At 36.1% G+C, this 23,946-nt stretch overlaps 1 protein-coding gene and 2 long non-coding RNA genes across 3 annotated transcripts; all 3 read left to right on the forward strand.

Annotated features, from left to right (window-relative positions):
• Positions 1-252: 252 nt before the first annotated feature.
• On the forward strand, positions 253-1,458 carry LOC140884980 (uncharacterized). Its single transcript, XR_012150779.1, has 3 exons — positions 253-481; positions 659-853; positions 1,380-1,458. It is a non-coding gene; the product is annotated as an uncharacterized lncRNA (long non-coding RNA).
• A 451-nt stretch (positions 1,459-1,909) lies between these two features.
• On the forward strand, positions 1,910-3,316 carry LOC140884979 (uncharacterized). The gene is made up of 3 exons (XR_012150778.1): positions 1,910-1,987; positions 2,237-2,360; positions 2,455-3,316. It is a non-coding gene; the product is annotated as an uncharacterized lncRNA (long non-coding RNA).
• Positions 3,317-19,735: 16,419 nt separating this feature from the next.
• Positions 19,736-21,616, forward strand: LOC140881186 (ethylene-responsive transcription factor RAP2-13). Its single transcript, XM_073286298.1, has one exon. The coding sequence runs from the start codon at positions 20,368-20,370 to the stop codon at positions 21,346-21,348; it is 981 nt and encodes a 326-aa protein (XP_073142399.1). The 5' UTR covers positions 19,736-20,367; the 3' UTR covers positions 21,349-21,616.
• Positions 21,617-23,946: the final 2,330 nt, after the last annotated feature.

Here is a 23,946-nt window from a genome sequence, read left to right on the forward strand (position 1 = left end):
TTATATTATTGAATGTATTGCATCATTGTTTACTGTACAATATATAGATCGAAAGGATCCATTCGAGAACCATCTACTAACAAACTAGTAACCAAATTCTCTACAGTAAGCTATTTACAAAAATGATACAATTATTAATACTTTAATACTTTAACAAGGATCAATGGGTAAGTTGCCGTCTCTTGGAAATCCTCCTCCTCCAAATTTTCTCATCTGGTTTTTAATATAAATTAATTACTTTAATTAGGTGGTTCTTGTGGGTACGGGAATTTGTACAGCCAAGGCTACGGCATGAACATGGCAGCACTGAGCACCGCGCTCTTCAGCAATGGGCTGAGTTGCGGGGCGTGCTTTGAGATCAAATGCGACGCTGCCCACGCCCCTAGGTGGTGCTACCTGGGGAGCCCCTCCATTTTCTTCACCACCACGAATTTCTGCCGTCCCAATTTCGTTATCCCAAACATGAGTAAATAATTTTCTGGTACTGACATTTTAAAGCATGTTTTCTTCAAGTTTGTTTTGCTTTCTTGCTTTCTCTGTTCGAAATTTTTCTAGGATTTTTTTTATCTTACAAGTCTCAGAAGTTTGTAGCTTTTGTCAGTGTGTTGGCTTGGCTTTGTGGGATGGATCTTTTATATCTGGGCATGATTCCTTGCAGGAATGGTAGCTATTTCAGCTTGGCTCAATGACATGATCTTGAACTGCAGTCTTTGATTTTTCAGCATATGATTGCTGGCGCTGCTACCACAAGAGCTACTCCATCTTCTTAAGAAAATCCTAATTGCTGCTACTTCTTCTTAATATTACCTCTCCCACTCCCTGCACCAGTACTATCCACATTACCAGCTATTTCGTAAGTTTTTTGATTATTTTCAGTTCAAGAATGTGAAACTTTCTGGATTATATCTTCTGATTTCTGAATGATATTGGATATACTGAGTTTTGCATCCTTCATTAGATCTTCTTAAACTTATCCGAAGGTAAACTTATGATTTAATTTGATACAACTTAATTCTTTTACACATTTACTTGGAAGAACCATGTTGGGGTATTTTCAGATTCTATTCCTATTTAACTGATCCAACTTTTCTATGTGAGTGCTGCATTTCAGAATATATCAGTTGATACATGGCCTATTTTAAGTGCCGTAGGGAAGAGCTATTATTCATGCCTGTTATTTTTCATTTTTCATGTGATTCTCTGTCTCATAATATTTCAAAGTCATTGGATTAATGAGCAGAATGCATGAAGGCCTCAAAGGACTCTTGATTTTTTTTTTATTTTCTTCTTGTCAAAATTTGTTCTTTTTCTTGTTCTATCCAACAGAGAAAAGGTGCTCTGAGTTGTTTATGAACTAGATAACTTCGATTGTTCACCAGGTTTGCCATGGAGCTACTTATGTCAACATAGATGTGCTAGACAACGTGAAGGACAAAAGTAAAATCTTGTTAGTGGAAGGTACATAGTAGTATTACAAATTTCTTAATTTTTTCATCATGTGAGATTGCAAGATGCTGGCGATTAGTTTGTCTGAATTAATTTTTATTTTTTATTATACTAATTTGTGTCCAAACTACAATTATCCACTGACAGATAATGACAATGGCATGGCTCCTGATAAAATGCGGCAGTTCATGTCTCTAGGCTATTCAGCAAAAAGCAAGCTGGCGAACACAATTGGTTAATGTGAGTGATTACATTTTATGAATGGTTTCAGTGACATGCTAAAGGGTCTCTATTTTTTACTTGATGGAAATGGTTTTAAGACTAGCACTATGAGACTTGGGGCAGATGTCATTGTCTTCTCACGCAGTCCAGGAAAGACGGGAGGAAGGTAGATTATAATTATGTTACCACAATCTTCTCAAAAATTTTACAAGTCGATCATCTTTGTTTTCTTTGCCCTTGTAGTGCTACACAAAGTATCGGAATGCTATCCTTCACGTTCTTGCAAAAAACTGGGAAGGAAGATATTTTAGTTCCCATGGTAAGATTCCAACCGTAACGACAAACGAATAAATCATTGATACATGCTAAATCATATATGGAACATGAAAATAAATCTGTCTGAGTGCATTGCCCGAAATTGATCTTCTAATTAGCTTGATAAATATTTCGTTGAATATTATGTTGATGCATTAATGTCTTGACTTGCTCATGATGAACTTCTTTGCAAGATCTATCAGCCGATGTACTTATGGGATTATAACATTTGATTTTACAACTTGATGGATAGATTGATTAAGAAAAGAAAGGAGAAACGATAATGGCTGCTGGTGCAATCCTCCCAGGACACACTTCGATATGTTCCTTAAAATCGCCCAGTATCGAGCCGGAATCGTCTCCGTCAACTTCCATCGGTAAATAATAATTAAAATCATATATAACAAAAAGTAGTTACTTTTATCTTTTACATGAACAAGTGTATTATATACATTATCTGTTTCACCGCAGAATGCCTTGCAGAAAGCAAGGAGAGATCGATTCACCATTAATGGCTTTCGTTTCTTCAACAGGTCAGTGTAGATATTTTCATTCTTGAATAGAAAACGAGGCTTCAAGTTCATGGCCTACCTCAAATTCATTCTTCTGGCCACAGAGGTTTGTGTGCTAATGGCGATCAAGCTGTTTTCTTTTTAGCTTTTGCTTAAGTATATTGATGGAGCTGAATTTTCCATCAAATCTTTTCTCGTGTTTCTGTACTCGTGGTTTTTGCGAATCAAGAGTTTCTTGTTTTTTATTGGGGTGGATTTCAAAGCTTTGTGGTTTGATATTGTGTGCAATGTGTTGTTATTGTTTCGAGTGCTTGCTTATTAATGTGTGTACCCATACTCTGTCACTATTTATTGATACTTTAGAAAAATGGACGTGTGTAAGCTCCTTCGTCGCCGCGGCCATTTTCCTTGTTTTCTCCGGATTTCTTGGCTTCTCGATCCTTTTCTCCTTCCTTCGGTTTCTTCTCTTGTTCTCCACCTTCAGTTCCCTTTCCTCCTTCTTTCTCCGTGTCCGTTGCCATAAAGACGAATTGTTTTTCAGTCCTTTTCTTCACGTATTCGACTATAGGTTCGGGTCCAAAAATGCCTCTCACTGTTACCTGTGATTTTTTGAGGTCTGCCTCTGCACTTTCCACTCCTAAAGATAAAATAATCGACTCTGTTAATTAATGCAATTTGTAATGTTAAAGAAAATTATTTACTCATGTTTGGTGGTGAAGACTCATCGGCAGTATCGCTCTCGCATGAGTGGTGTAGCTCAGCGGCGGCGCCTCCAGGGGAACTGGAAACCGAAGGCTGCTGCACACATTTTACACGCCCAATTGTTGGTGCGCTAGCAGTTTAAAGCATGTTTTCTTCAATTTTATTTTGCTTTCTTGCTTGCTTTGTTCGAAAGTTTTCTAGGATTTTTTTAGCTTACAAGTTTAACAAGTTTGTAGCTTTTGTCAGTGTGTTGGCTTGGCTTTGTGGGCTGGATCTTTTATATTTGGGCATGTTTTATTTCATGAAGGGTAGCAGGCCCGAAGTGGTTCGAAGGGCCCGAAGTGGTCCGTGTTCTCCGAACTGTTTTGGTCCTTCCGAAGTCATTTTTGGACCCCCAGGACCTTCCCCACCATTTTCGGACGTTCCGGATCTTATTTTCCACTTATTTTCACCAAATAAGGACTCTTATAACATGTTTTGACACTTTTAAAATTATATGTCATTTTCTAACATGTTTAAAATCACTTAATCTTGTAAAATGGAACCGGGCTACTACACAATCTCAGTCAATGTGTACGTACCTCTAGGCTAGTTCAAGTAAAGTAGTATCTTAGGTTCCAGCCTATATTCAAAAGTTTACCGTATCACTACACAAGTTCTATAAGCCTTAACTAAGCTAATAAGTACTCCCAAAACTTAAATAGATTCCCGGATCATACCTTCGTCCGTAGTAAGCCCTTTGATGTCGCTGACTCTGGATGACTATAACAACTTCTTTGTTATTCCAGAATCTCACTATTACCGATAGGGCCCTCTGTATAATGCTTACTATAAACTGAACACTCAAAATACTTGATTTATATCTAATTTCTCGTCCGAATGGCCCTATTTATAGGCAAAATCTGCCGGAGTTCGGAGCCTCCAAACTCGGGTTCGGGCCCTCCAAACCTGCATGCCCGACACTTGTCGAAAATTGCGGATTAGTCATCTAGCATTGCTGTCTGGGGGAGTTCGGAGCCTCCGAACTGGGTTCGGATGGTCCGAACTTGGTATTTGAGTTCGGATGGTCCGACCTCATTTCGGTGCCTCCGAACTGTCCGAGACCCCCGGGACCCTTCCTACCATTTTCGAACGTTCTGGAGCTGGTGTTTCACTTATTTTCACCAAATAAGGAGCCATTTCAGCTTGGATCAATGGAAGGATTTTGAACTGCAGGCTTTGATTTTCCGACATATGATTGCTGGCGCTGCTACCGCAAGAGCTACTCCATCTTGTTAAGAAAAGCCTCATCACTGCTCCTTCTTCATATTACCTCTCCCACTCGTTGCACCAGTACTGTCCACATTACTAGCCATCTCGTAAGGTTTTTGATTATTTTCAGTTCAAGAATGTGAAATTTTCTGGATTATATCTTCTGATTTCTGAATGATATCACTATCCAAGATTATTTGTGTCAAATATTTATCTGATAAAGAAGTTTGTTGTAATATACTTGTTGTTATAATTAATTCTTTGAAAACATATTATTAATAGATAAAATGGGTAAATCAACTTGCAAAATTAAGTTATTTTCTTTTGTACGTCACTCGAGTAATGTTGTGTGTGAGAGAATTGTTGGAATAAGTTTGCCTTGTGAAGGAAAACTAAAATTCGCATTTATTTTATGTTTGTGTCACTTCTCGATAATTTTCATTTTCTGCTGTAATCTTGTTTTGAATTATTGCAGGGGATAATGGTGGATGTTAATCTATGCTGGAAGAAGTGTTCCAAGTTAATTTATATAGATTAGTTGATAACTCTATATTTTTTCTAGTGTAGATTGATTTAGAATTAGAATTAGAATTTTGATGGATTTGTAATATTGAAAATTTGTATATTAATTTTTTTTTTTTTTTTTAGCAACGACAACGGATAAAATCTGTTGTCTTTGTCATTTTAAAACTGTTGTAATTTTCAATATTGTCAAAAGTTCGATATACGACAACGAATAAAAACCGTTGTCTTTTCAAAGCAACGACAACGGATAGAAACCGTTGTCTTTTCAAGGCAACGACAACGGATAAAAACCGTTGTCGTTGGGTATATTTTTTACAACACCCAAAAGTACAACGGTTTTGAGACCCCTACGACAAAGGATTTTATCCGTTGTCGTATTCCATTTTTGTTGTAGTGACATTTCTCACTCCTACTATAAAAAACCAACCATTATTAATGTCTTGCTAAAATTAAGGATTCATTCCAATCAATTTCATTATATCAATTTCATTATATTTTTTTAATATAGACATATTATTTGCAATATTAAAATTTCATATTTATTATAATTTTAATTAGATATTAAATTATTTACGTACATGCATAGCATGTACATCGGTTGCTAGTTATATATAAAGAATTTGTCTAAGATAGACAAAGAAGTTATCATTTAATTAATTTTTTGTCTAATTTGTTCTTATATGTATTATAGATGTTACAATTTTGTTTTTTCTTTATCTTTTTTCTTTTTTGTTTTGTTTTGTTTTTTTAAAAAAAATTAAACATTTAAAATTACAATTTAGTCTCATAATAATTTTTAAAATACTGAATGAACTCCATATATTCTATTATTGTTATTTAAACATAAATCAAATTAATCAGAAAAAGCTCAATAAATATGCAATATGTGTGCCAATGCACTTATAAATGAAAGTAATAAATTATCACTATTATAGTCAACAAAGACTCGTTCTTCTAGACGAACTCGGCTTCATTTTTTTTATTTTTATTTTTTAAAATCTCAGCTTTTATTTAACTAACAAACCAACAATCCTGACCAGGATTGTTGATTGATGATTTTTCAAATTACATCTATATTGAATGTCTTTCAAACTTGAAATGAATATATTTAACTTCGAATCGACATTCAAAACTCATATAGTAAAATCGGAGCTCAAATTCACCATAAAGATATAATTACTAAATAATTTAGTTCGTTTTATTTGAAAACATCAAACATGGGAGTATCTTTCACGTTCGAAAAAATAGGAAGTTATCATTACTAAATAATTACACCTTGAAAATTGTGCAATAATTTTTTAATACATTAAATAGTAATAAAATAAAAAGTTATATAAATTTTTTTTAAAATTTGCATTCCCAATAAATTTTTCTTAATATGTGTGAAAAACAAAACAAAACAATGTAATCGGGACAGGGAGTATTTAGTTAATTTAGTTCTATTAAAAACCTCGGCTGGTGACAAATGATTAAATAAAATCTAAAATATGGTTGACTTCTTCTTCTTCCTTTTTTTTTTTTTTTGCTTGCCTTATTAAATCTCAGTTAGATCTCCTCAAAATTCTTCAACTGTATTTAGGCGTTTAATTGTTCCATTTGACCCTATTCTTATTTAATTACCCGTATTAAGTACATATATAAAATCCTGTTCTTAGTCCATCACGTGAAGTTTTGACTAAAATTTCATTTATTTATTTATTTAGTAAAATAATTTGTTCCATATATTATTCACCCTTGACATGGGTACACGTGTCTGCGTCAAACATGTTCCATACATCCATTTTCAACGGGATATTTTTATAATACATATAAATATGATAATTAATTTTTTTTTGAAATTTTAATTTATACTTCCTTGTGGTTCATTTTTAATATTCTAATTTATGTTATTTTTCACAGCATATAATATCAAAACAGACTATACTAGCTAATTATATCGAATAATGATGTAATTTTAGTTTTGTTTAAAATTCACACTTAATTTTTTTTTTTGAAACACACGTATTGTGTGTAACACGATCCGCTCATATATATTATGAAACAGTACAGTTAAACTGCACACAAAACCATAAATTTGTTTAATCTACTTCTCGACTTAATTCATCCAACCTGGATTCATAAATCTTATAAAAAAAATTATTGATTTTTAAAAACTGCGACACTGGTAAAACGTGCCCTCCCCGATTGTTACGGCGTGTTTATGAAATAAGTTTCACTAATCACATGCATCAAATAATAATTATTCGTACACAGAAATAAATTGAGAAGATGGAAAATGTTGAGATATGAGATTAGTGATTTCATATTTTTAACGAGTAAAAATTATTTTGGTACATGAACTATTGATAAAATGTCAAATTGGTACATGAATTATTGAAAATAATTTAATTGATATATGATCAAACTCAAAAGTCAATTTTACCCTTTACTTAAATTGATTTTAAGTTGAATATTGTTATTAAATTGATTAATTGAACTACATATGTGGGGACCTCGGGTTGCTAATCTCATCTTAAGGCAATTAATGAACAATTAACATTCATTAGACATCAATTAAGAAACCAAGAGCAAAGTAAATTTTTTTTTTTTTTAATTTTCAGTGTCTCGCTCGATCGGTGAAAAACATCCGATCGAGCGAGCACAATTGCTCAGCTCTCGGATGAAAGTATACTTTGGCCTCGCTCGATCCGTCAACTTCTGCGGATCGAGCGAGCCAAAAACTCAAATCACTGTTTTGCAAATTACAAGGCTCGCTCGATCCGTCAACTTCTGCGGATTGAGCAAGCTCCAAATTCCAGAAATTCTGCAGAAGAGTTTTTGCTGTCAAACTCGATTCCTTCCATTCTAAATCAACAAACACGATCCAATACATGATATATCAATTCCAAAACATGCATATACTCATAAACAAGGTCATAAGCATTTATATATGCATTTTATTACATCCACAAGTCGCTAAAGATCAATAAACAACAACAATTATATCAAGTTTCATACATGTATTCCAAAACCAACATAACTAAGGTTTAGTGCTTCTAAAGTTCAAGACATCATCTACAACCCGAGTCCTCACGTGCTAGACTCTCTCCCAGCTGTCAATGACGTCGATGACTAGCTCCTGCCCTTTCTGTTGTCATGCACACATACAAAACAAGACAACAGCCGGATAAACTCCGGTGAGAAAACATTCTCAGTATAACCAACATATAGAAAGCGTTAAATAAATCATCTTGACTCTATTTAAAATCGACTCAACAAATAGAGTACGTAAACGCTTTACATACGAATTGATTCACATAACTTCAAAGCCATTAAGATTCATAACTGATCTTGACATGGATATCCATCTAACGAGTTCGTAACCGACTCGCAAATAAGGTTAACAACAACCTTGGCATAGAATCAATTCAATATAGCATCATATCAACTCGAATATAAAGATCCACTACCTGAGATGGATCGACAACATCACAATCAAATCAAAAACATAAACAAGTATGTGGTTTTTGCGGGCCAACTCAAAATTAGTCGTTCTTAAGTTTCAAAGTCCCTACTTCGCGATGTCGTCATTATACCTTCGTTTATCTCGGTTCTGAACTCTTCAAATCTGTAAGATATAATCAAAATACATATATCAAACTTCAAATCAGTCTATCATTTCAGAAACGAGTCAAAAACCATCAAGAATTCATCAATCAATCGCATTTCAAACCTCAACTCTTTCTTCGTCGGTTTAAGTCGGCGTCTTATGTCGTTTAGCCTTCAAACTCAACTGAAATTGAAGAATAAAAATGCTATAACATTCACATCATCAAGATAACAACTTCAGCTCAGATATAGGCTATCAAAACGATCCAAAAACTCAAATCAACGGCGTAGCGATTCAAAATCGATAACCGACGTAATCCCGAAATCATTTCTTTTATTCAAACCATGTGTACGTGCTCTCAATCAAGAAAACCAGCTGATATAATCTTCAAAACCTCAGCACAAACAGTCATAACAATCATAACACATGCTAGCATCAAGATTCAACATAATAACATAAGCTCTTCCTCCGGTTTCGAAAATAAAAACGATACAAACTCAAAAACATGATCAATGATTCAAAATCTGATATCTGCCCTTTATTGATTTCGAAATCCATATAATACAACATAAAACTTACACGAGATCGAAGCCCTCGTCGTAAGGATTCCAGAACACTTTACGGAATCGAAATCGGACAATCGGTTCAAAAGTTACGGCAATTCGAAAATCATGAAATCAAACCAAAGCGAAGGAAATCAACTTCTCAGCTCAAATTCTGAATTCCTTAGATAATAACACGTATTCATGCTGAGTGTTAGAATTTCAAATCAGATAACTTCAGCCCAAATTGCAATTTAGTATTTCAATTCTTCAATAATTGCAATTCGGTCCTCGGCCCTTATTTTATTTCAATTTCAATCCTAAATAATTTAAGAATATTAGAATTTAAATCAAAACTCTAAATATTCCCAAATTAAATATACTCGGATTAAAATTAAATAAATTTGGATTGATTTCTAATTAATCCCGGGCCTTACATTTCTCCCCCACTAAGACATGAGTTCGTCCTCGAATTCATAAACAGTATAGATATGCAACTGCATGCTCATAAGAATAAAGAATAACTGAAAACTGAATAAGAACTCACATCAGTGGAATAGATAAGGAAATCGTTGCTTCATATCATTTTCAATTTCCCACGTCGCTTCTTCAACTCCGTGTCTACTCCATTGAATCTTTACCAATGGAATTGTCTTCGTTCGGAGTTGCTTTGTCTTCCTATCAAGAATCTGAATAGGTTGCTCGAAATAGCTAAGAGTATCATCCAACTCAGCTTCATCAGATCGAATCACATGAGACGCATCAGATATATACTTCCTTAACATCGATACATGAAAGACATCATGTACTCCAGATAAAGACATAGGAAGAGCGAGTCGATAAGCTAGATTGCCTATCTTCTCGAGAATCTCATACGGCCCAATATACCTCGGAGATAATTTTTCTCGTTTGCCAAATCGAACTGTGCTCCTGAACGGTGAAATCTTCAAAAATACTCTATCTCCCTGATCAAAAGATAACGGCCGTTGTCGTACATTTGCATATCTCGTCTGTCTATGCTGCGCTGTTCTCATTCTCTGCTGTATCAATTTCACTTTCTCAGTCATCTGTCTGATCATATCTGGCCCTAACTCAGGTACCTCAGAAACATCATCCCAATACAAAGGCGATCGACACTTCTTCCCATATAATGCTTCGAATGGTGCCATCTCTATACTTGTCTGATAACTGTTATTATAAGAAAATTTCACGAGTGGTATAGAATTTTGCCATGTAACTCCAAAATCAAGTACTACAGCTCTAAGCATATCCTCAAGCATCTGAATAGTGCGTTCAGATTGACCGTCAGTTTGAGGATGGTAAGCAGTATTCAAATGTAAGTGCGTACCTAGAGCTTCCTGTAGGCTATGCCAAAAGTGCGAAGTAAACCTCAGATCTCGGTCAGATACTATCAACTTTGGCACACCGTGTAGTCTTATCACTTCTCGAATATAGAGATCCACCATTTGATCATGACGATAAGTCATTCGATAGGGAATAAAGCACGCAGATTTCGTCAATCTGTCGATGATCACCCAAACAACATCACATCCTCGAGATGATCGTGGCAACTTCGTTACAAAGTTCATGGAAATGTGATCCCATTTCCATTCAGGAATCGATAAACTCTGTAATAAGCCACCCGGTTTCTTTCTTTCAGCCTTCACCTGTTGACAATTCAAACATTTAGATACAAATTCAGTCACATCAGACTTCATTTGTTTCCACCAGTACTGACTCTTCAAGTCGTTGTACATTTTTCTGCCTCCAGGGTGAACACTATAGCGACTGCAATGGGCTTTTTTCAAAATATTCTGTCTCAAATCTGCAATATTGGGAACAACTATTCGGTCATTCACATACAAGATATCATCGTCACTAACCTTGTACTCAGACTGATGTCCTGATAGAATCATTTCAATCGATTTCTGCACATTCTGATCGGCTTTTTGTGCTTCTTTGATACGAATCAATAACTCTGGCTCAGCACTGATTGCATAAACTCTCATCGTCCTTTTATCTGTCTCAAATACATATCCAGAACTACAACAATCTTCAATCAAATTAGATACACCTATCGTAGACAAGGATAAATCACATACCTTTCTACTTAGGGCATCCGCTGCTGCATTAGATTTTCCCGTATAGTATTTAATTTCACAATCAAAATCCTTCAACAAATCAAGCCATCGTCGTTGTCTCATATTCAATTCAGATTGTGAGAACAGATACTTCAGACTTTTGTGATCAGAAAAGATTTCAAACTTCTCACCGTATAAGTAATGTCTCCAGATTTTCAATGCAAAGACAATTGCAGCCAATTCAAGATCATGAATCGGATACCTGACTTCATGTGGTTTAAGTTGTCGAGAAGCATAAGCGACAACATGTCCTTTCTGCATTAAAATACATCCCAAACCCTGGTGAGAAGCATCACAATAAACAAAAAAATCACCAGTACCTGTAGGGATTATTAAAATCGACGCTGTCGTCAATATCTTCTTGAGTTCAATGAAACTTCTTTCACATGCCTCAGACCAAATAAATGGTGCATTCTTCTGTGTAAGCTGTGTAATAGGCTTCGCTATCGATGAAAAATCTCGAATGAATCGACGGTAATAACCTGTCAAGCCCATAAAACTTCGAATTTTTGGCACAGATGTCGGTCTCTGCCAACTGATCACAGCTTCAACCTTACTTGGATCAACTGAAATGCCATCTCCTGAAATTACATGACCAAGAAAAACAACTCGCTGCAACCAAAACTCACATTTGGATAACTTGGCATACAATTTCTCTTCTCTTAATATTCTCAATACAGTTCGGAGATGATCAGCATGTTCACACAGATTCTTAGAGTATATCAAAATATCATCGATAAAGATAATCACAAAGTCATCTAAATATCTTTGAAATACTCTATTCATTCCATAAAAACTGCCGGTGCATTCGTTAGACCAAAAGGCATGACTATGAATTCATAATGGCCATACCTGGTTCTAAACGCAGTCTTAGGAATGTCCTCGTCTCTAACCCTCAGTTGATGATATCCGGATCGTAGATCAATTTTCGAATATACTGACGATCCCTGCAATTGATCAAATAAATCATCGATACGAGGTAAAGGATAGCGATTCTTTACCGTTGCTTTGTTCAATTGCCCATAGTCAATACATAATCTCATTGATCCGTCTTTCTTTCGAACAAATAATACCGGAGCACCCCAAGGGGAAACACTCGATCTGATATATCCCTTGGCCAACAAATCTTCAAGTTGGTCCTTCAGTTCTTTCAGTTCAGTCGGTGCCATACGGTAAGGTGCTTTCGATATCGGCTGTGTACCTGGCATCAATTCAATACCGAAATCTACTTCTCTGTACAGTGGCAATCCTGAAATCTCATCAGGGAATACATCTGCAAAATCATTCACCACCGGTATATCCGTCAATGTCGGACTAGTCTTCAGTATATCGACTGCATAAATAAGGAATCCTTCCGCCCCTTTCTGTAACAAGTCAGTCATAGAAAGAACAGATATCAAAGGAATTCTGGCTCGTGATCCCTTACCATAGAATGTCCACTCATCAGTCATATCAGGTCTGAACTTCACAATCTTCTGAAAACAGTCAACTGTTGCTCTGTACTTGGTTAACATATCGATACCGATTATTCAATCAAAATCAGATAAACCAAGAACGATACAGTCAAGCTCAACTTCATTACCTTCGTACTGTAGTACACAATTTTTAACAGACTTCACTGATACTATATCTTTTCCCAACAGTGAAGATATAGACACTACAGTAGTTAATGAATCAACAGGCAATGAATACAACGTAACAAATTGTTCAGATATGAAGGTATGCGACGCACCAGTATCGAATAAGACATAGGCAGGATAACCAGAAAGAGAACAGTTACCTGCAATCACATCGTTCGATGCTGCTTGTGCTTGCTCTTCTGTCAATGCAAACACTCGTGCTTGTTGCCTGGGAGGTTGATTCACTGTCTGATCTCCTCCTCTACTTGGTGCTGCAGGCTGTGGTTGAAAAGAGTGAACAGAAGATGTAGATTGACCTACCGGTCTCGATGATCCCGCACCCTGTGCACCTTCAGAACCTCGTTGTGGACACACCCTCGCAAAGTGTCTCATCTTATTGCAAATGTGGCAGCTTCCAAATACACCTCGGCGTTGTTCATTGGTATGGCGACCACCACACTTGGTGCAATACACATCAGACCTCTGTCCAGCTCTAGACTGTCGGGAACTACTTGAACTCGAAGAGCTACTACCACCAGATCTCTTGAACTGTTTACTCTTGCCTTTGAAGAAGTTCTTCTTTCCACTACTGCTACCTCCAGCTTAAAATCGAGGTGGCGGTGGAATCTGTGACTGCTCTTGGGACTGTCTCACTGGCTGTGGCACAAACTGTGCTCCTCGTTGTTTCAGTATCCCTACTTCTGCACCCTTTGCTCGATTCAGAGCATCAGCAAAGGTATTCGGTCTTCCCGAATTCACAAGTGTAAATACATCAGGATTCAAGCCATTGATGAATTGATCGGCTTGAGCTTCATCATTAACAGCGATATGTGGAGCAAACTTCAACAGACTAGTGAATTTGGCAACATATTCTTCGATATTTAACTGTCCCTGTTGTAGATTTTCAAACTCTGCTCCTTTGTCCTTACGATAAGACACAGGAAAGAAACGCTGATAGAAAGCAGTTTGAAATACAGACCAGGTAATAACAGTACCTTGGTTCTCCAATGCTTTCTTCGTCGCTATCCACCCACTCTTGACAAGGCCATGCAGTTGATGAATAATCAGTCTCACACGACGATCATCTGAATAGTTCAATATACTCGAATAACTGCTCAATATCTTCCAACCAGTTCTCGCACTCTATAACATTCTCAGTTCCTTGCAACTTCGGTGGTTGGAATGACTGGAATCGTTTCAGAAGTTTCTCCATCGGATTAGCATCACTGAACTCATCAGTAGAAGTACTACCCTGTACATGTTCAGACACTGTCACTGGGACCTGTGCAACATTCATCTGTTCAGGCTGATTCGTAGCCAACGTCTGTCAAACTCTTGGTGCTGGTCGGGGAGGCATATCTGATAATCAAACAGATTAGTGTACAGTTCAATCTCAATTACAACAAGTCTGTTTTAGTCCACATTGTCTTCATAAAAGATCGAGTTTTGATTCATCCTCATAATACATGCTAGTACTTCAACCAAATAACCAGATAGCATGTAATTCAAACCATTGTATAGCATATTCTTCGCAAATTATCACAGCATCATGTGACAATTTAATATCTGTAATCAATCAATCATATACCATACAATTATGAAAGCAATAAATAAATCAGAATAGAAGACTCGATCTACCCCACTCATCTATTCTCAATCCAAGAAATTTATCGCTCTGATACCACCTGTTGTGGGGACATCGGGTTGCTAATCTCATCTTAGGGCAATTAATGAATAATTAACATTCATTAGACATCAATTAAGAAACCAAGAGCAAAGTAAATTTTTTTTTTTTTAATTTTCAGTGTCTCGCTCGATCGGTGAAAAATACCCGATCGAGCGAGCACAATTGCTCAGCTCTCGGATGAAAGTATAATTTGGCCTCGCTCGATCTGTCAACTTCTGCGGATCGAGCGAGCCAAAAACTCAAATCACTGTTTTGCAAATTACAAGGCTCGCTTGATCCGTCAACTTCTGCGGATCGAGCGGGCTCCAAATTCCAAAAATTCTGCAGAAGAGTTTTTGCTGTCAAACTCGATTTCTTCCATTCTAAATCAACAAACACGATCCAATACATGATATATCAATTCCAAAACATGCATATACTCATAAACAAGGTCATAAGCATTTATATATGCATTTCATTACATCCACAAGTCGCTAAAGATCAATAAACGACAACAATTATATCAAGTTTCATACATGTATTCCAAAACCAACATAACTAAGGTTTAGTGCTTCTAAAGTTCAAGACATCATCTACAACCCGAGTCCTCACATGCTAGACTCTCTCCCAGCTGTCAATGACGTCGATGACTAGCTCCTGCCCTTTCTGTTGTCATGCACACATACAAAACAAGACAACAGCCGGATAAACTCCGGTGAGAAAACATTCTCAGTATAACCAACATATAGAAAGCGTTAAATAAATCATCTTGACTCTATTTAAACTCGACTCAACAAATAGAGTACGTAAACGCTTTACATACGAATTGATTCACATAACTTCAAAGCCATCAAGATTCATAACTGATCTTGACATGGATATCCATCTAACGAGTTCGTAACCGACTCGCAAATAAGGTTAACAGCAACCTTGACATAGAATCAATTCAATATAGCATCATATCAACTCGAATATAAAGATCCACTACCTGAGATGGATCGACAACATCACAATCAAATCAAAAACATAAACAAGTATGTGGTTTTTGCGGGCCAACTCAAAATTAGTCGTTCTTAAGTTTCAAAGTCCCTACTTCGCGATGTCGTCATTATACCTTCGTTTATCTCGGTTCTGAACTCTTCAAATCTGTAAGATATAATCAAAATACATATATCAAACTTCAAATCAGTCTATCATTTCAGAAACGAGTCAAAAACCATCAAGAATTCATCAATCAATCGCATTTCAAACCTCAACTCTTTCTTCGTCGGTTTAAGTCGGCGTCTTATGTCGTTTAGCCTTCAAACTCAACTGAAATTGAAGAATAAAAATGCTATAACATTCACATCATCAAGATAACAACTTCAGCTCAGATATAGGCTATCAAAACGATCCAAAAACTCAAATCGACGGCGTAGCGATTCAAAAACGGTAACCGACGTAATCTCGAAATCATTTCTTTTATTCAAACCATGTGTACGTGCTCTCAATCAAGAAAACCAGCTGATATAATCTTCAAAAACTCAGCACAAACAGTCATAACAATCATAACACATGCTAGCATCAAGATTCAACATAATAACATAAGCTCTTCCTCCGGTTTCGAAAATAGAAACGATACAAACTCAAAAACATGATCAATGATTCAAAATCTGATATCTGCCCTTTATTGATTTTGAAATCCATATAATACAACATAAAACTTACACGATATCGAAGCCCTCGTCGTAAGGATTCCAGAACACTTTACGGAATCGAAATCGGACAACCGGTTCAAAAGTTACGGCAATTCGAAAATCATGAAATCAAACCAAAGCGAAGGAAATCAACTTCTCAGCTCAAATTCTGAATTCCTTAGATAATAACACGTATTCATGCTGAGTGTTAGAATTTCAAATCAGATAACTTCAGCCCAAATTGTAATTTAGTCCCTCAATTCTTCAATAATTGCAATTCGGTCCTCGGCCCTTATTTTAATTCAATTTCAATCCTAAATAATTTAAGAATATTAGAATTTAAATCGAAACTCTAAATATTTCCAAATTAAATATACTCGGATTAAAATTAAATAAATTCGGATTAATTTCTAATTAATCCCGGGCCTTACAACATACATATATATTTTATTTTAAATTAAATTATTATATTAATTATAATTGTAAATATAAATTCATATTTACTAATTACTATACTATAAAAAGAAGATTATATATCATGTATACAAAAAAATATTCAACGTAAAATTTGTGGATCATAATTGAAATTAAAGACACACACACATATATCATTTTTATTTTGATTAATATAAATAATAATATTATACCATAGATAAACAAAAATTTCTTTTATTATATATTTTTAATATATATTATTTTTGAATATATAATTTATCAATTTATATATATATGTGTGTATGTGCATATTTGTATTAATTAATATTTATAATATTTCGTACAATATGTACGATTCCTTGTTTATAATATAAAATCTATGCTTATAATTGTATTAATAAAATAATTTTGAAAAATAAAATGTGTATTTATTTTAATTTAACAAAAATGTTAGACTTTAAAATAATGTATGTAAAGGATAAAATTGACTTTATAAGTTAAATATGTATCAATTAAACTATTTTGCTCATGTATCAATTTGATATTTTACAAACAGTTCATGTATCAAAATGAATTTTACTCATTTTTTAACTAATAAAATAAAATAAATATAATTTATAATTTAAAAAGAAATAATATTTTTTTAATTTCAAAGATGAGAATCAACTTGTCTTAAATCCATTCCAATCGTGACTTGGCATATGGGGAAGGCATCTATTACAGCAAGTGGCGCCGGTGATTTTTTTTTAAAAAATACTGTCCCACCGTAGATCATGGCGGTACACGTGAGAACCACGTGGTTTGAATATTGATTCCGCCGTTCTCCGCCGCAGGTCCCTCCCAGAGAATAATACCAGTTTTAACCATAATATAAGATCAAGAATCTTTTTGGGTCAAAAAAGATAGATTTCAGCAACTTCTTTTGGATGCTTTGCATCAATAATTCAATTTTGGTTCACATTAATTTATCCTCTTTTTTTCTTGCTCGAATACAAGCTTTTCAAAAAAAATTCTTTGCCTAAAGTAAAATTTAATTTTTTTAAATATTGGCTAGCGACTGTTTTTCTGTCTTTTTTTGGCCCTCATATGTTTAACCACGGGGTTGCTTAATTTTACGACTTTTTTTATTTTATTTTACTTTTTCTGTCTAGACTAGAGTAATTGCACACGTACAAATAATACACAAACAAATGAATTTATCGTTTAGGAAGTTGTACATTATTTATGAACGTGCTTTTAAAAAAATGCAAAATGTATGTGAGAGCATTGAATTTAGCCCCTTGTGAACCAAGCTAAGAGTCGAATCATTTTGGACCTAATATAAGTGTTGACACAAGTGTTTGTTAGCTAAATACTCATAAATGAATCGAGAGGGACGCCGATAGCAAATTGAGGTATTCAAATATGCGTACAACGATCGTCATGACACATGCGATACGTGTCATTCGAAGAAACAGAGAAATTGATATTTAAAAAAAATGAAATGAAAATAGTTATTATTTCTAGAATCGTCTTTTTATCTATCCACAACATGCCGTAAATTATTGATCATCTGATTATGCTAGTTATGTGATTGATAATTATGAACAATGATTTGATTAATTGTTATAATTGAGTCTTGAATCTGAAATATCATCTCAAATTCGAAACATTGATATGTTATATGTTTAAGTTATCGACACAATAGGAAAGTTTCACTAAATGCCGGGTGTCATTTACATGGCCTACGATTTTTGTTCATATATGATTATTATGGTATGATGGAATTGGAAACTATTTATGTACCCGACTTTTTCTCAAACTGGTTACTTTGCTCTCGTGAGGGTTTCAAGTTTACCATCTTAGCTAAATTTGTTGGGAAAAAGTTTACATACGTCTCTCTCGAAATAAATGTTGCCTTCTGTTACATTTATCTGCTTACATAAATTGATTTTATTTGGTATATTAAGAATCTTTTGTTTCCGGGAGATATTAACCCTTAATTCATGATAACAATATCTTTAATCAGCCAATTCGGTGATTTAAATTGCAATTGTGGATAATTACGTACTTTGATTTGTTTCATTAAAATTTTGATCAAATCCAAAAATCCGAATACAATATAGTGAGAGATAGGAATACAATGGAAAGTCATTTTCTAATATATATAAAAATAAAAAAAACCATCAATACTTCCCTGAAAAATGGAAATTAAGCAGATGGGGATGTACGAGCATTCATTATTTTCCGCGTATTATATTATATCTAATAATAATATTTTTTAAAAGTAATATGAAAAATAATATTTTTTAAAGAATAAAAACTTATTAATAAACAGAAATATGAAAAGTTATTATTTAAACAATAAACTTTTATTAACAAAAAGAAATATGAAAACGACAAGAGAAGCAACGACGAACGGCAGCAAAGTGTGAACCCTATGCCCCAAAAAGTCAACAAACCTACAAAAGATGGATTCAAAACGACACGTGCCAATCAAAGCAACTGACAGCTGCCTTTTTAAGACACGTGTTACATTTCCATTGGCTGAAAGAGAGAGACCTGACAAAATTATGACGTAGCGCTTCGCATAAATCACGAATTATATTTATAGACAAGTTTAAGCTTTTTGATTCATTATTATAAATTATAATATGGCAATTAGGCATTATAAATTTATAATCCTCCAAGCTTACGGCTTCTCCCACTTTATGCTTATATTCTCGAGTATTATATTTATCATCACCTCATATTTGACCATTTTCTTTGAAGAATATTCGATAAATTTTTTTTATGTATATGTATTTTGAAATAACTAATTTTGAATTACATTATTTTATGTTTGACGTGGATACAAGTGAACGTACAATTATGATAAATTTAATTTTGAATCTTCGGGCCCAATTAATTTTTAATGACGCACTAATAACGAGGCGGTAGAGTGTGAAAATGAATGGGGTGGCACCAATATATAAAGAGAAGCAGGTGAAGGCATGAAAGATGCGGCAGAAAAAGCAAAAGAGTGAGAGTTAAAGAGAGATACTTCACATTTCTTCTTCTTCTTCTCACTTGCACACACTTCACCTTCTGATTCTTTTTCCAACTTCTTTCTGCTTCCTTCCCCCCCCCCCCCTTCTGTTTCACCCCCTCTTCTTTGATCCCTTTCTGCAAATCATCTGTTTTTCAAGGTTTTGATTCACATATGGGTTTGTTTTTAGTTCTTCCATTCTTTAGATTAATGAACTCCAAGCAAACTTAATTAGAACAAGATTTCAAGAAAATCCAGGTGTTTTCAGAGCGAGATCTGCTTCTTTTATTCTGTCTTCTGTCGTTAATGAGCTGAAAATCTGTTTGTTTATTTCAGTAATTAATATTTATTCTTTTTTTGTTTTTTGATTGAATCATCTTTTGAGGGCTTATTAGTAGTTCCCTCAAGACTGGTTTTAGTTTAGTCACAGGGTATAAGGGGTTGTCTATTTTCAAAATCCACTTATTCCTCCATTTATTCAAGAAAAATCACCAAAAAAATTTGTTAATTTGTTCTGTTTTGCATATTCATTCGTTGGGATCCTCCATTTTTTTTCAAGAAAAAACAAGAAAAATTGCATCTTTGTTCATATTTTTCTGTGTGTTGGTAAAACACCTCCTGTTCTTTAATTTTACCTAAGAAACAGGTCTTTTGTGTAGTCTATTTTATATATCTTTTATTTTCCAAGATTAAAGGGAAAAAAGAAGAAGCAAGTTTTAATGGCAGCTGCAATGGATTTTTGGAACAATGCAGATGCAAGTGTAGAGCCCTTCAGGGGTGATGAGTTGATGGAAGCACTTGAGCCTTTTATGAAAAGTTCTTCCTCAATTCTGTCTTCTTCCTCTTCTTTTTCAAACCATCCTTCCAATTCTTCTTATTATTCTAATAATAATTCTACTTTAAGTAATGACAACTGTTACTATGATTCCACCTCCAGTTCCTATTCCTACAATTCTTACTTTCCCTCTGACCAGTTTGACTATCCAGATAATGGGCTGTCAGCGGCCCATCATTATACAATGGGGCTGACCGAACAGTATTCCTCTATCGGTCTCAACCCAATAAGCACAGCACAAATGGAGGACATACAAGCACAGATGGCATCGGGGCTATATCCGGCCCAGTTTCAGGCCCATGATATGATGATTCCTGGCCCAAGTCCAGTCTCCATTAACCCAATGGGCGCCACACCCCCAAAGCCCACGAAGCTCTACAGGGGAGTGAGGCAACGTCACTGGGGAAAATGGGTGGCGGAGATCCGTTTGCCGAAGAACCGTTCGCGGTTGTGGCTGGGTACCTTCGACACCGCGGAGGAGGCGGCGCTGGCTTACGACAAGGCGGCGTACAAGCTGAGAGGAGATCTCGCGAAGCTCAACTTCCCGCATCTTCGCCACAATGGGTCCCATATCGGTGGGAATTTCGGGGAGTACCAGCCTCTCCAGGCCAACGTCGACGCCAAGCTGGAAACCATCTGCCAGAGCCTTGCAGAAGGCAAGAAAATCGACACCAAGAAATCGAAGAGTTCCAGGACCAAGAAGGCGGTCGCCGCTGCTGCAGCGGCGGCGGATAGTGATGAGTCCGGTGGGTCACCGGCATCCGATCTAATGTTTCACAGATTTGCGGAGGAGGAGCAAGCCGGTTGGGAAATGGGCTACCTGGAGAAGTACCCTTCATATGAGATCGATTGGGCTTCGTTATAAATTCGAAAAAGTTTGGTCTTTTACTTTTTGTCAATTGAAAGGGTGCTCCTGCAATGAAGTTTTTGGCATTTGTAGGGGCACTTCTTTAAATAATTTAATTTTTTTTATTTTTATGTTTATAGTTAGTTAAAGTGGTGTATTAGGTTCCGTTTATGTTATCCGCCAACTGGTTAAGCTAGTTTTTACATGGCCAGACCAGTGGCTTTTGGGGTTGTTCTGTTTTCCATGTTTATTATTTTCTATTCTATGGTAATATATGTATTCATTATATTGCATAGCAGCACAAACTTGTTTACTTTCCTTATGGCTTGTTATGTTAAAAAAGAAAAAGAAAAAAGCAACAGCTAGGTATCCATCCTAACACAGAAACAGCCCCGTTAATATCTTGCTAGAATAATTATTCTATCTGATGGTAAGTTAGAAAGCAATAATTGCAAAAGTCAACACTTTAGAGCATTAATTTTAATATAAATCAATTCCATTAGTTTTATTTTATTTTAAAAACAGTGATTAAATGACATGACCAAAGCCAAAAAAGGTATATTATGAAGGGTCGATAGAGCACCACACCCAATAAGCTGAGTAAAATAAATCAGATCATAGTTGAGTTGGTCTCCGGCTTGTTCACCAACCAATCAAGATTGCTGCCACCATGTTGGTACGTAGAGACTAGTGTCATGAGCTAGTCCAGATGAGTTGTATTAGCAAGAGGAGATTCAGTGTCCAGTTAAAGAAATCTACATCCTTTGGCGATGATAAGGAGGAAGTAGTTGAGGTCAAATCATCGGCAGATAAGCAACTCAAGATACGCAGGTTGCAAGAATTGAACCAAAATCTGCCGCAGATCCAAGAGTCCATCTCTCAATCCCAACAAAGAGTAGAGTTAAATCCTTCCACGCTCGTCAGATTTGGCCCCTTGTATGACACCGATATTCCATGCGATCAGTCGGCCTCCAAGAACCAGGCCTGTCTGCATCTTCTGGAAAAGTCCCCTGGAAATGAATCAGAAGTCATCAACGCCTACATAGCTGGAGTAAGAAGAATACAAAACGAAGCACACGAGGCTTACGATGATGACCTTACGGAGATCAAAAGGTCCGATTTCCGTTGGATAATGGTGCAAGATGGTTGCTTTTTCCTCCAATTAGCTATGTGTATTCTTGGAGGTCCTGAGCCATTGGGATATCCCCAGAATCACGCAATCTTCGGTAGACGGGAGTTGAGATTCCGTATCAAGATCTGGTCTCGTTCCATGTTTTTCGTGGGCAACCAAATCCCAGTTCTTCTTCTCCAGGAACTGATGAAACAAAGCTTCTTCCAAAATGTTCTAAAAAATGGGACATGAGATCCACCTCCCCTGTCGAGTTGGTCGAAGAGGGTTTTGTACGAACAACTCGTGTTGCCAGAAATGAATCGTTTCACTTCCTTATTTCGAGGGACTCCTTTTTGCAGCAAAAGGAACATGACATCTGCAACAAAGATGGTCACGGATGCGCACCACCGTCCTTGTGATGTGATTGAGGCCATCCGTAATCTACTTCTTGGTCCTGAACCCGAACGGGACGAATCTGACGATGACGACGATTTCGATTTGGAAGCCAATGCCTGGAACACTAACACTGCTCCAGATGATCAAAGAAGAATTTTGAAAGCTACCAAGTTGAGACAGAAAGGTATCAAAATCAAAAAGATAATTAGCAAGGATGGTCGGAACTTGGGGAGCAGAGGAATTTACTACAAAGAAAGCTTTTTTGGCGCTTGTCTGCACTTGCCGCCCATAAAAGTCATAGTTGATACAGAGATCATACTTCAAGCATTAAAAAGTTATGAGATGGATCAACCTTCGATAGACAAACATCAACGAGAGGTTTGCTCTTACATTCGGTTTGTAGTAACCCGTATCCAAAATTAACGATTTACAAGTAATTAATAATACGATCATGTTTAGATGTAATAAAATGTGATTCAGGGAGTCCCAGATGGATTAGCAGAGTTCGAAAATGGATTCCATTCGCTCGATAATGGTAGAGGGTTATCGGGTTCGGAGGCTCCGTTGGTGAGTTCGGACGGTCCGAAGAGTGGTTCAGACGCTCCGAACGTGCTACCGACAGTCGTCATGGATGACGTCATTTTGCTGATGTAAGCAATGACGTATTATTGGGTTCGGACGATCCGAAGTCCAGTTCGGACGATCCGAACGTGTTCGGAGGCTTCGAAGTCAGTTCGGAGTGCCCGAACTCCGTTTATAAATAGGGGGTGCCGAGCTCACATTTGAGTGCACCAATTCCTTTCTTCTCTCTCAATTCCTTAGCCTTCTAACTCAGATCTAGGGAATTCTAGGCGTCCCATCAGGAATCCGGAAGTGGCATAGCGATCCAAGCGTCGTAGCGGAGCTGTGACCTAGTTTTGAGGCATTCGACAGCAAAGGGCTAACGACGGACGAAGGTATAGCTTTTACTTTCTAAAAATATTTAGGAGTATGCTTTAGCTTAGTTAAGGCTTTTAGAGCGCTATAATGATAGTAGTATCATTTGGCAGTGTAGTGCGGATTATAGGCGTGGACCTAGGACTGATAGCACTTGCCTAGTATTTGAGGTA

Source organism: Henckelia pumila, chromosome 2 (assembly GCF_033568475.1).
Source record: "Henckelia pumila isolate YLH828 chromosome 2, ASM3356847v2, whole genome shotgun sequence".
Classification (NCBI taxonomy): domain Eukaryota; kingdom Viridiplantae; phylum Streptophyta; class Magnoliopsida; order Lamiales; family Gesneriaceae; genus Henckelia; species Henckelia pumila.

Coding starts and splice junctions, on each gene's coding strand:
- LOC140881186 (XM_073286298.1), top strand. CDS start 20,368: ATGGCAGCTGCAATGGATTTTTGGAACAATGCAGATGCAAGTGTAGAG.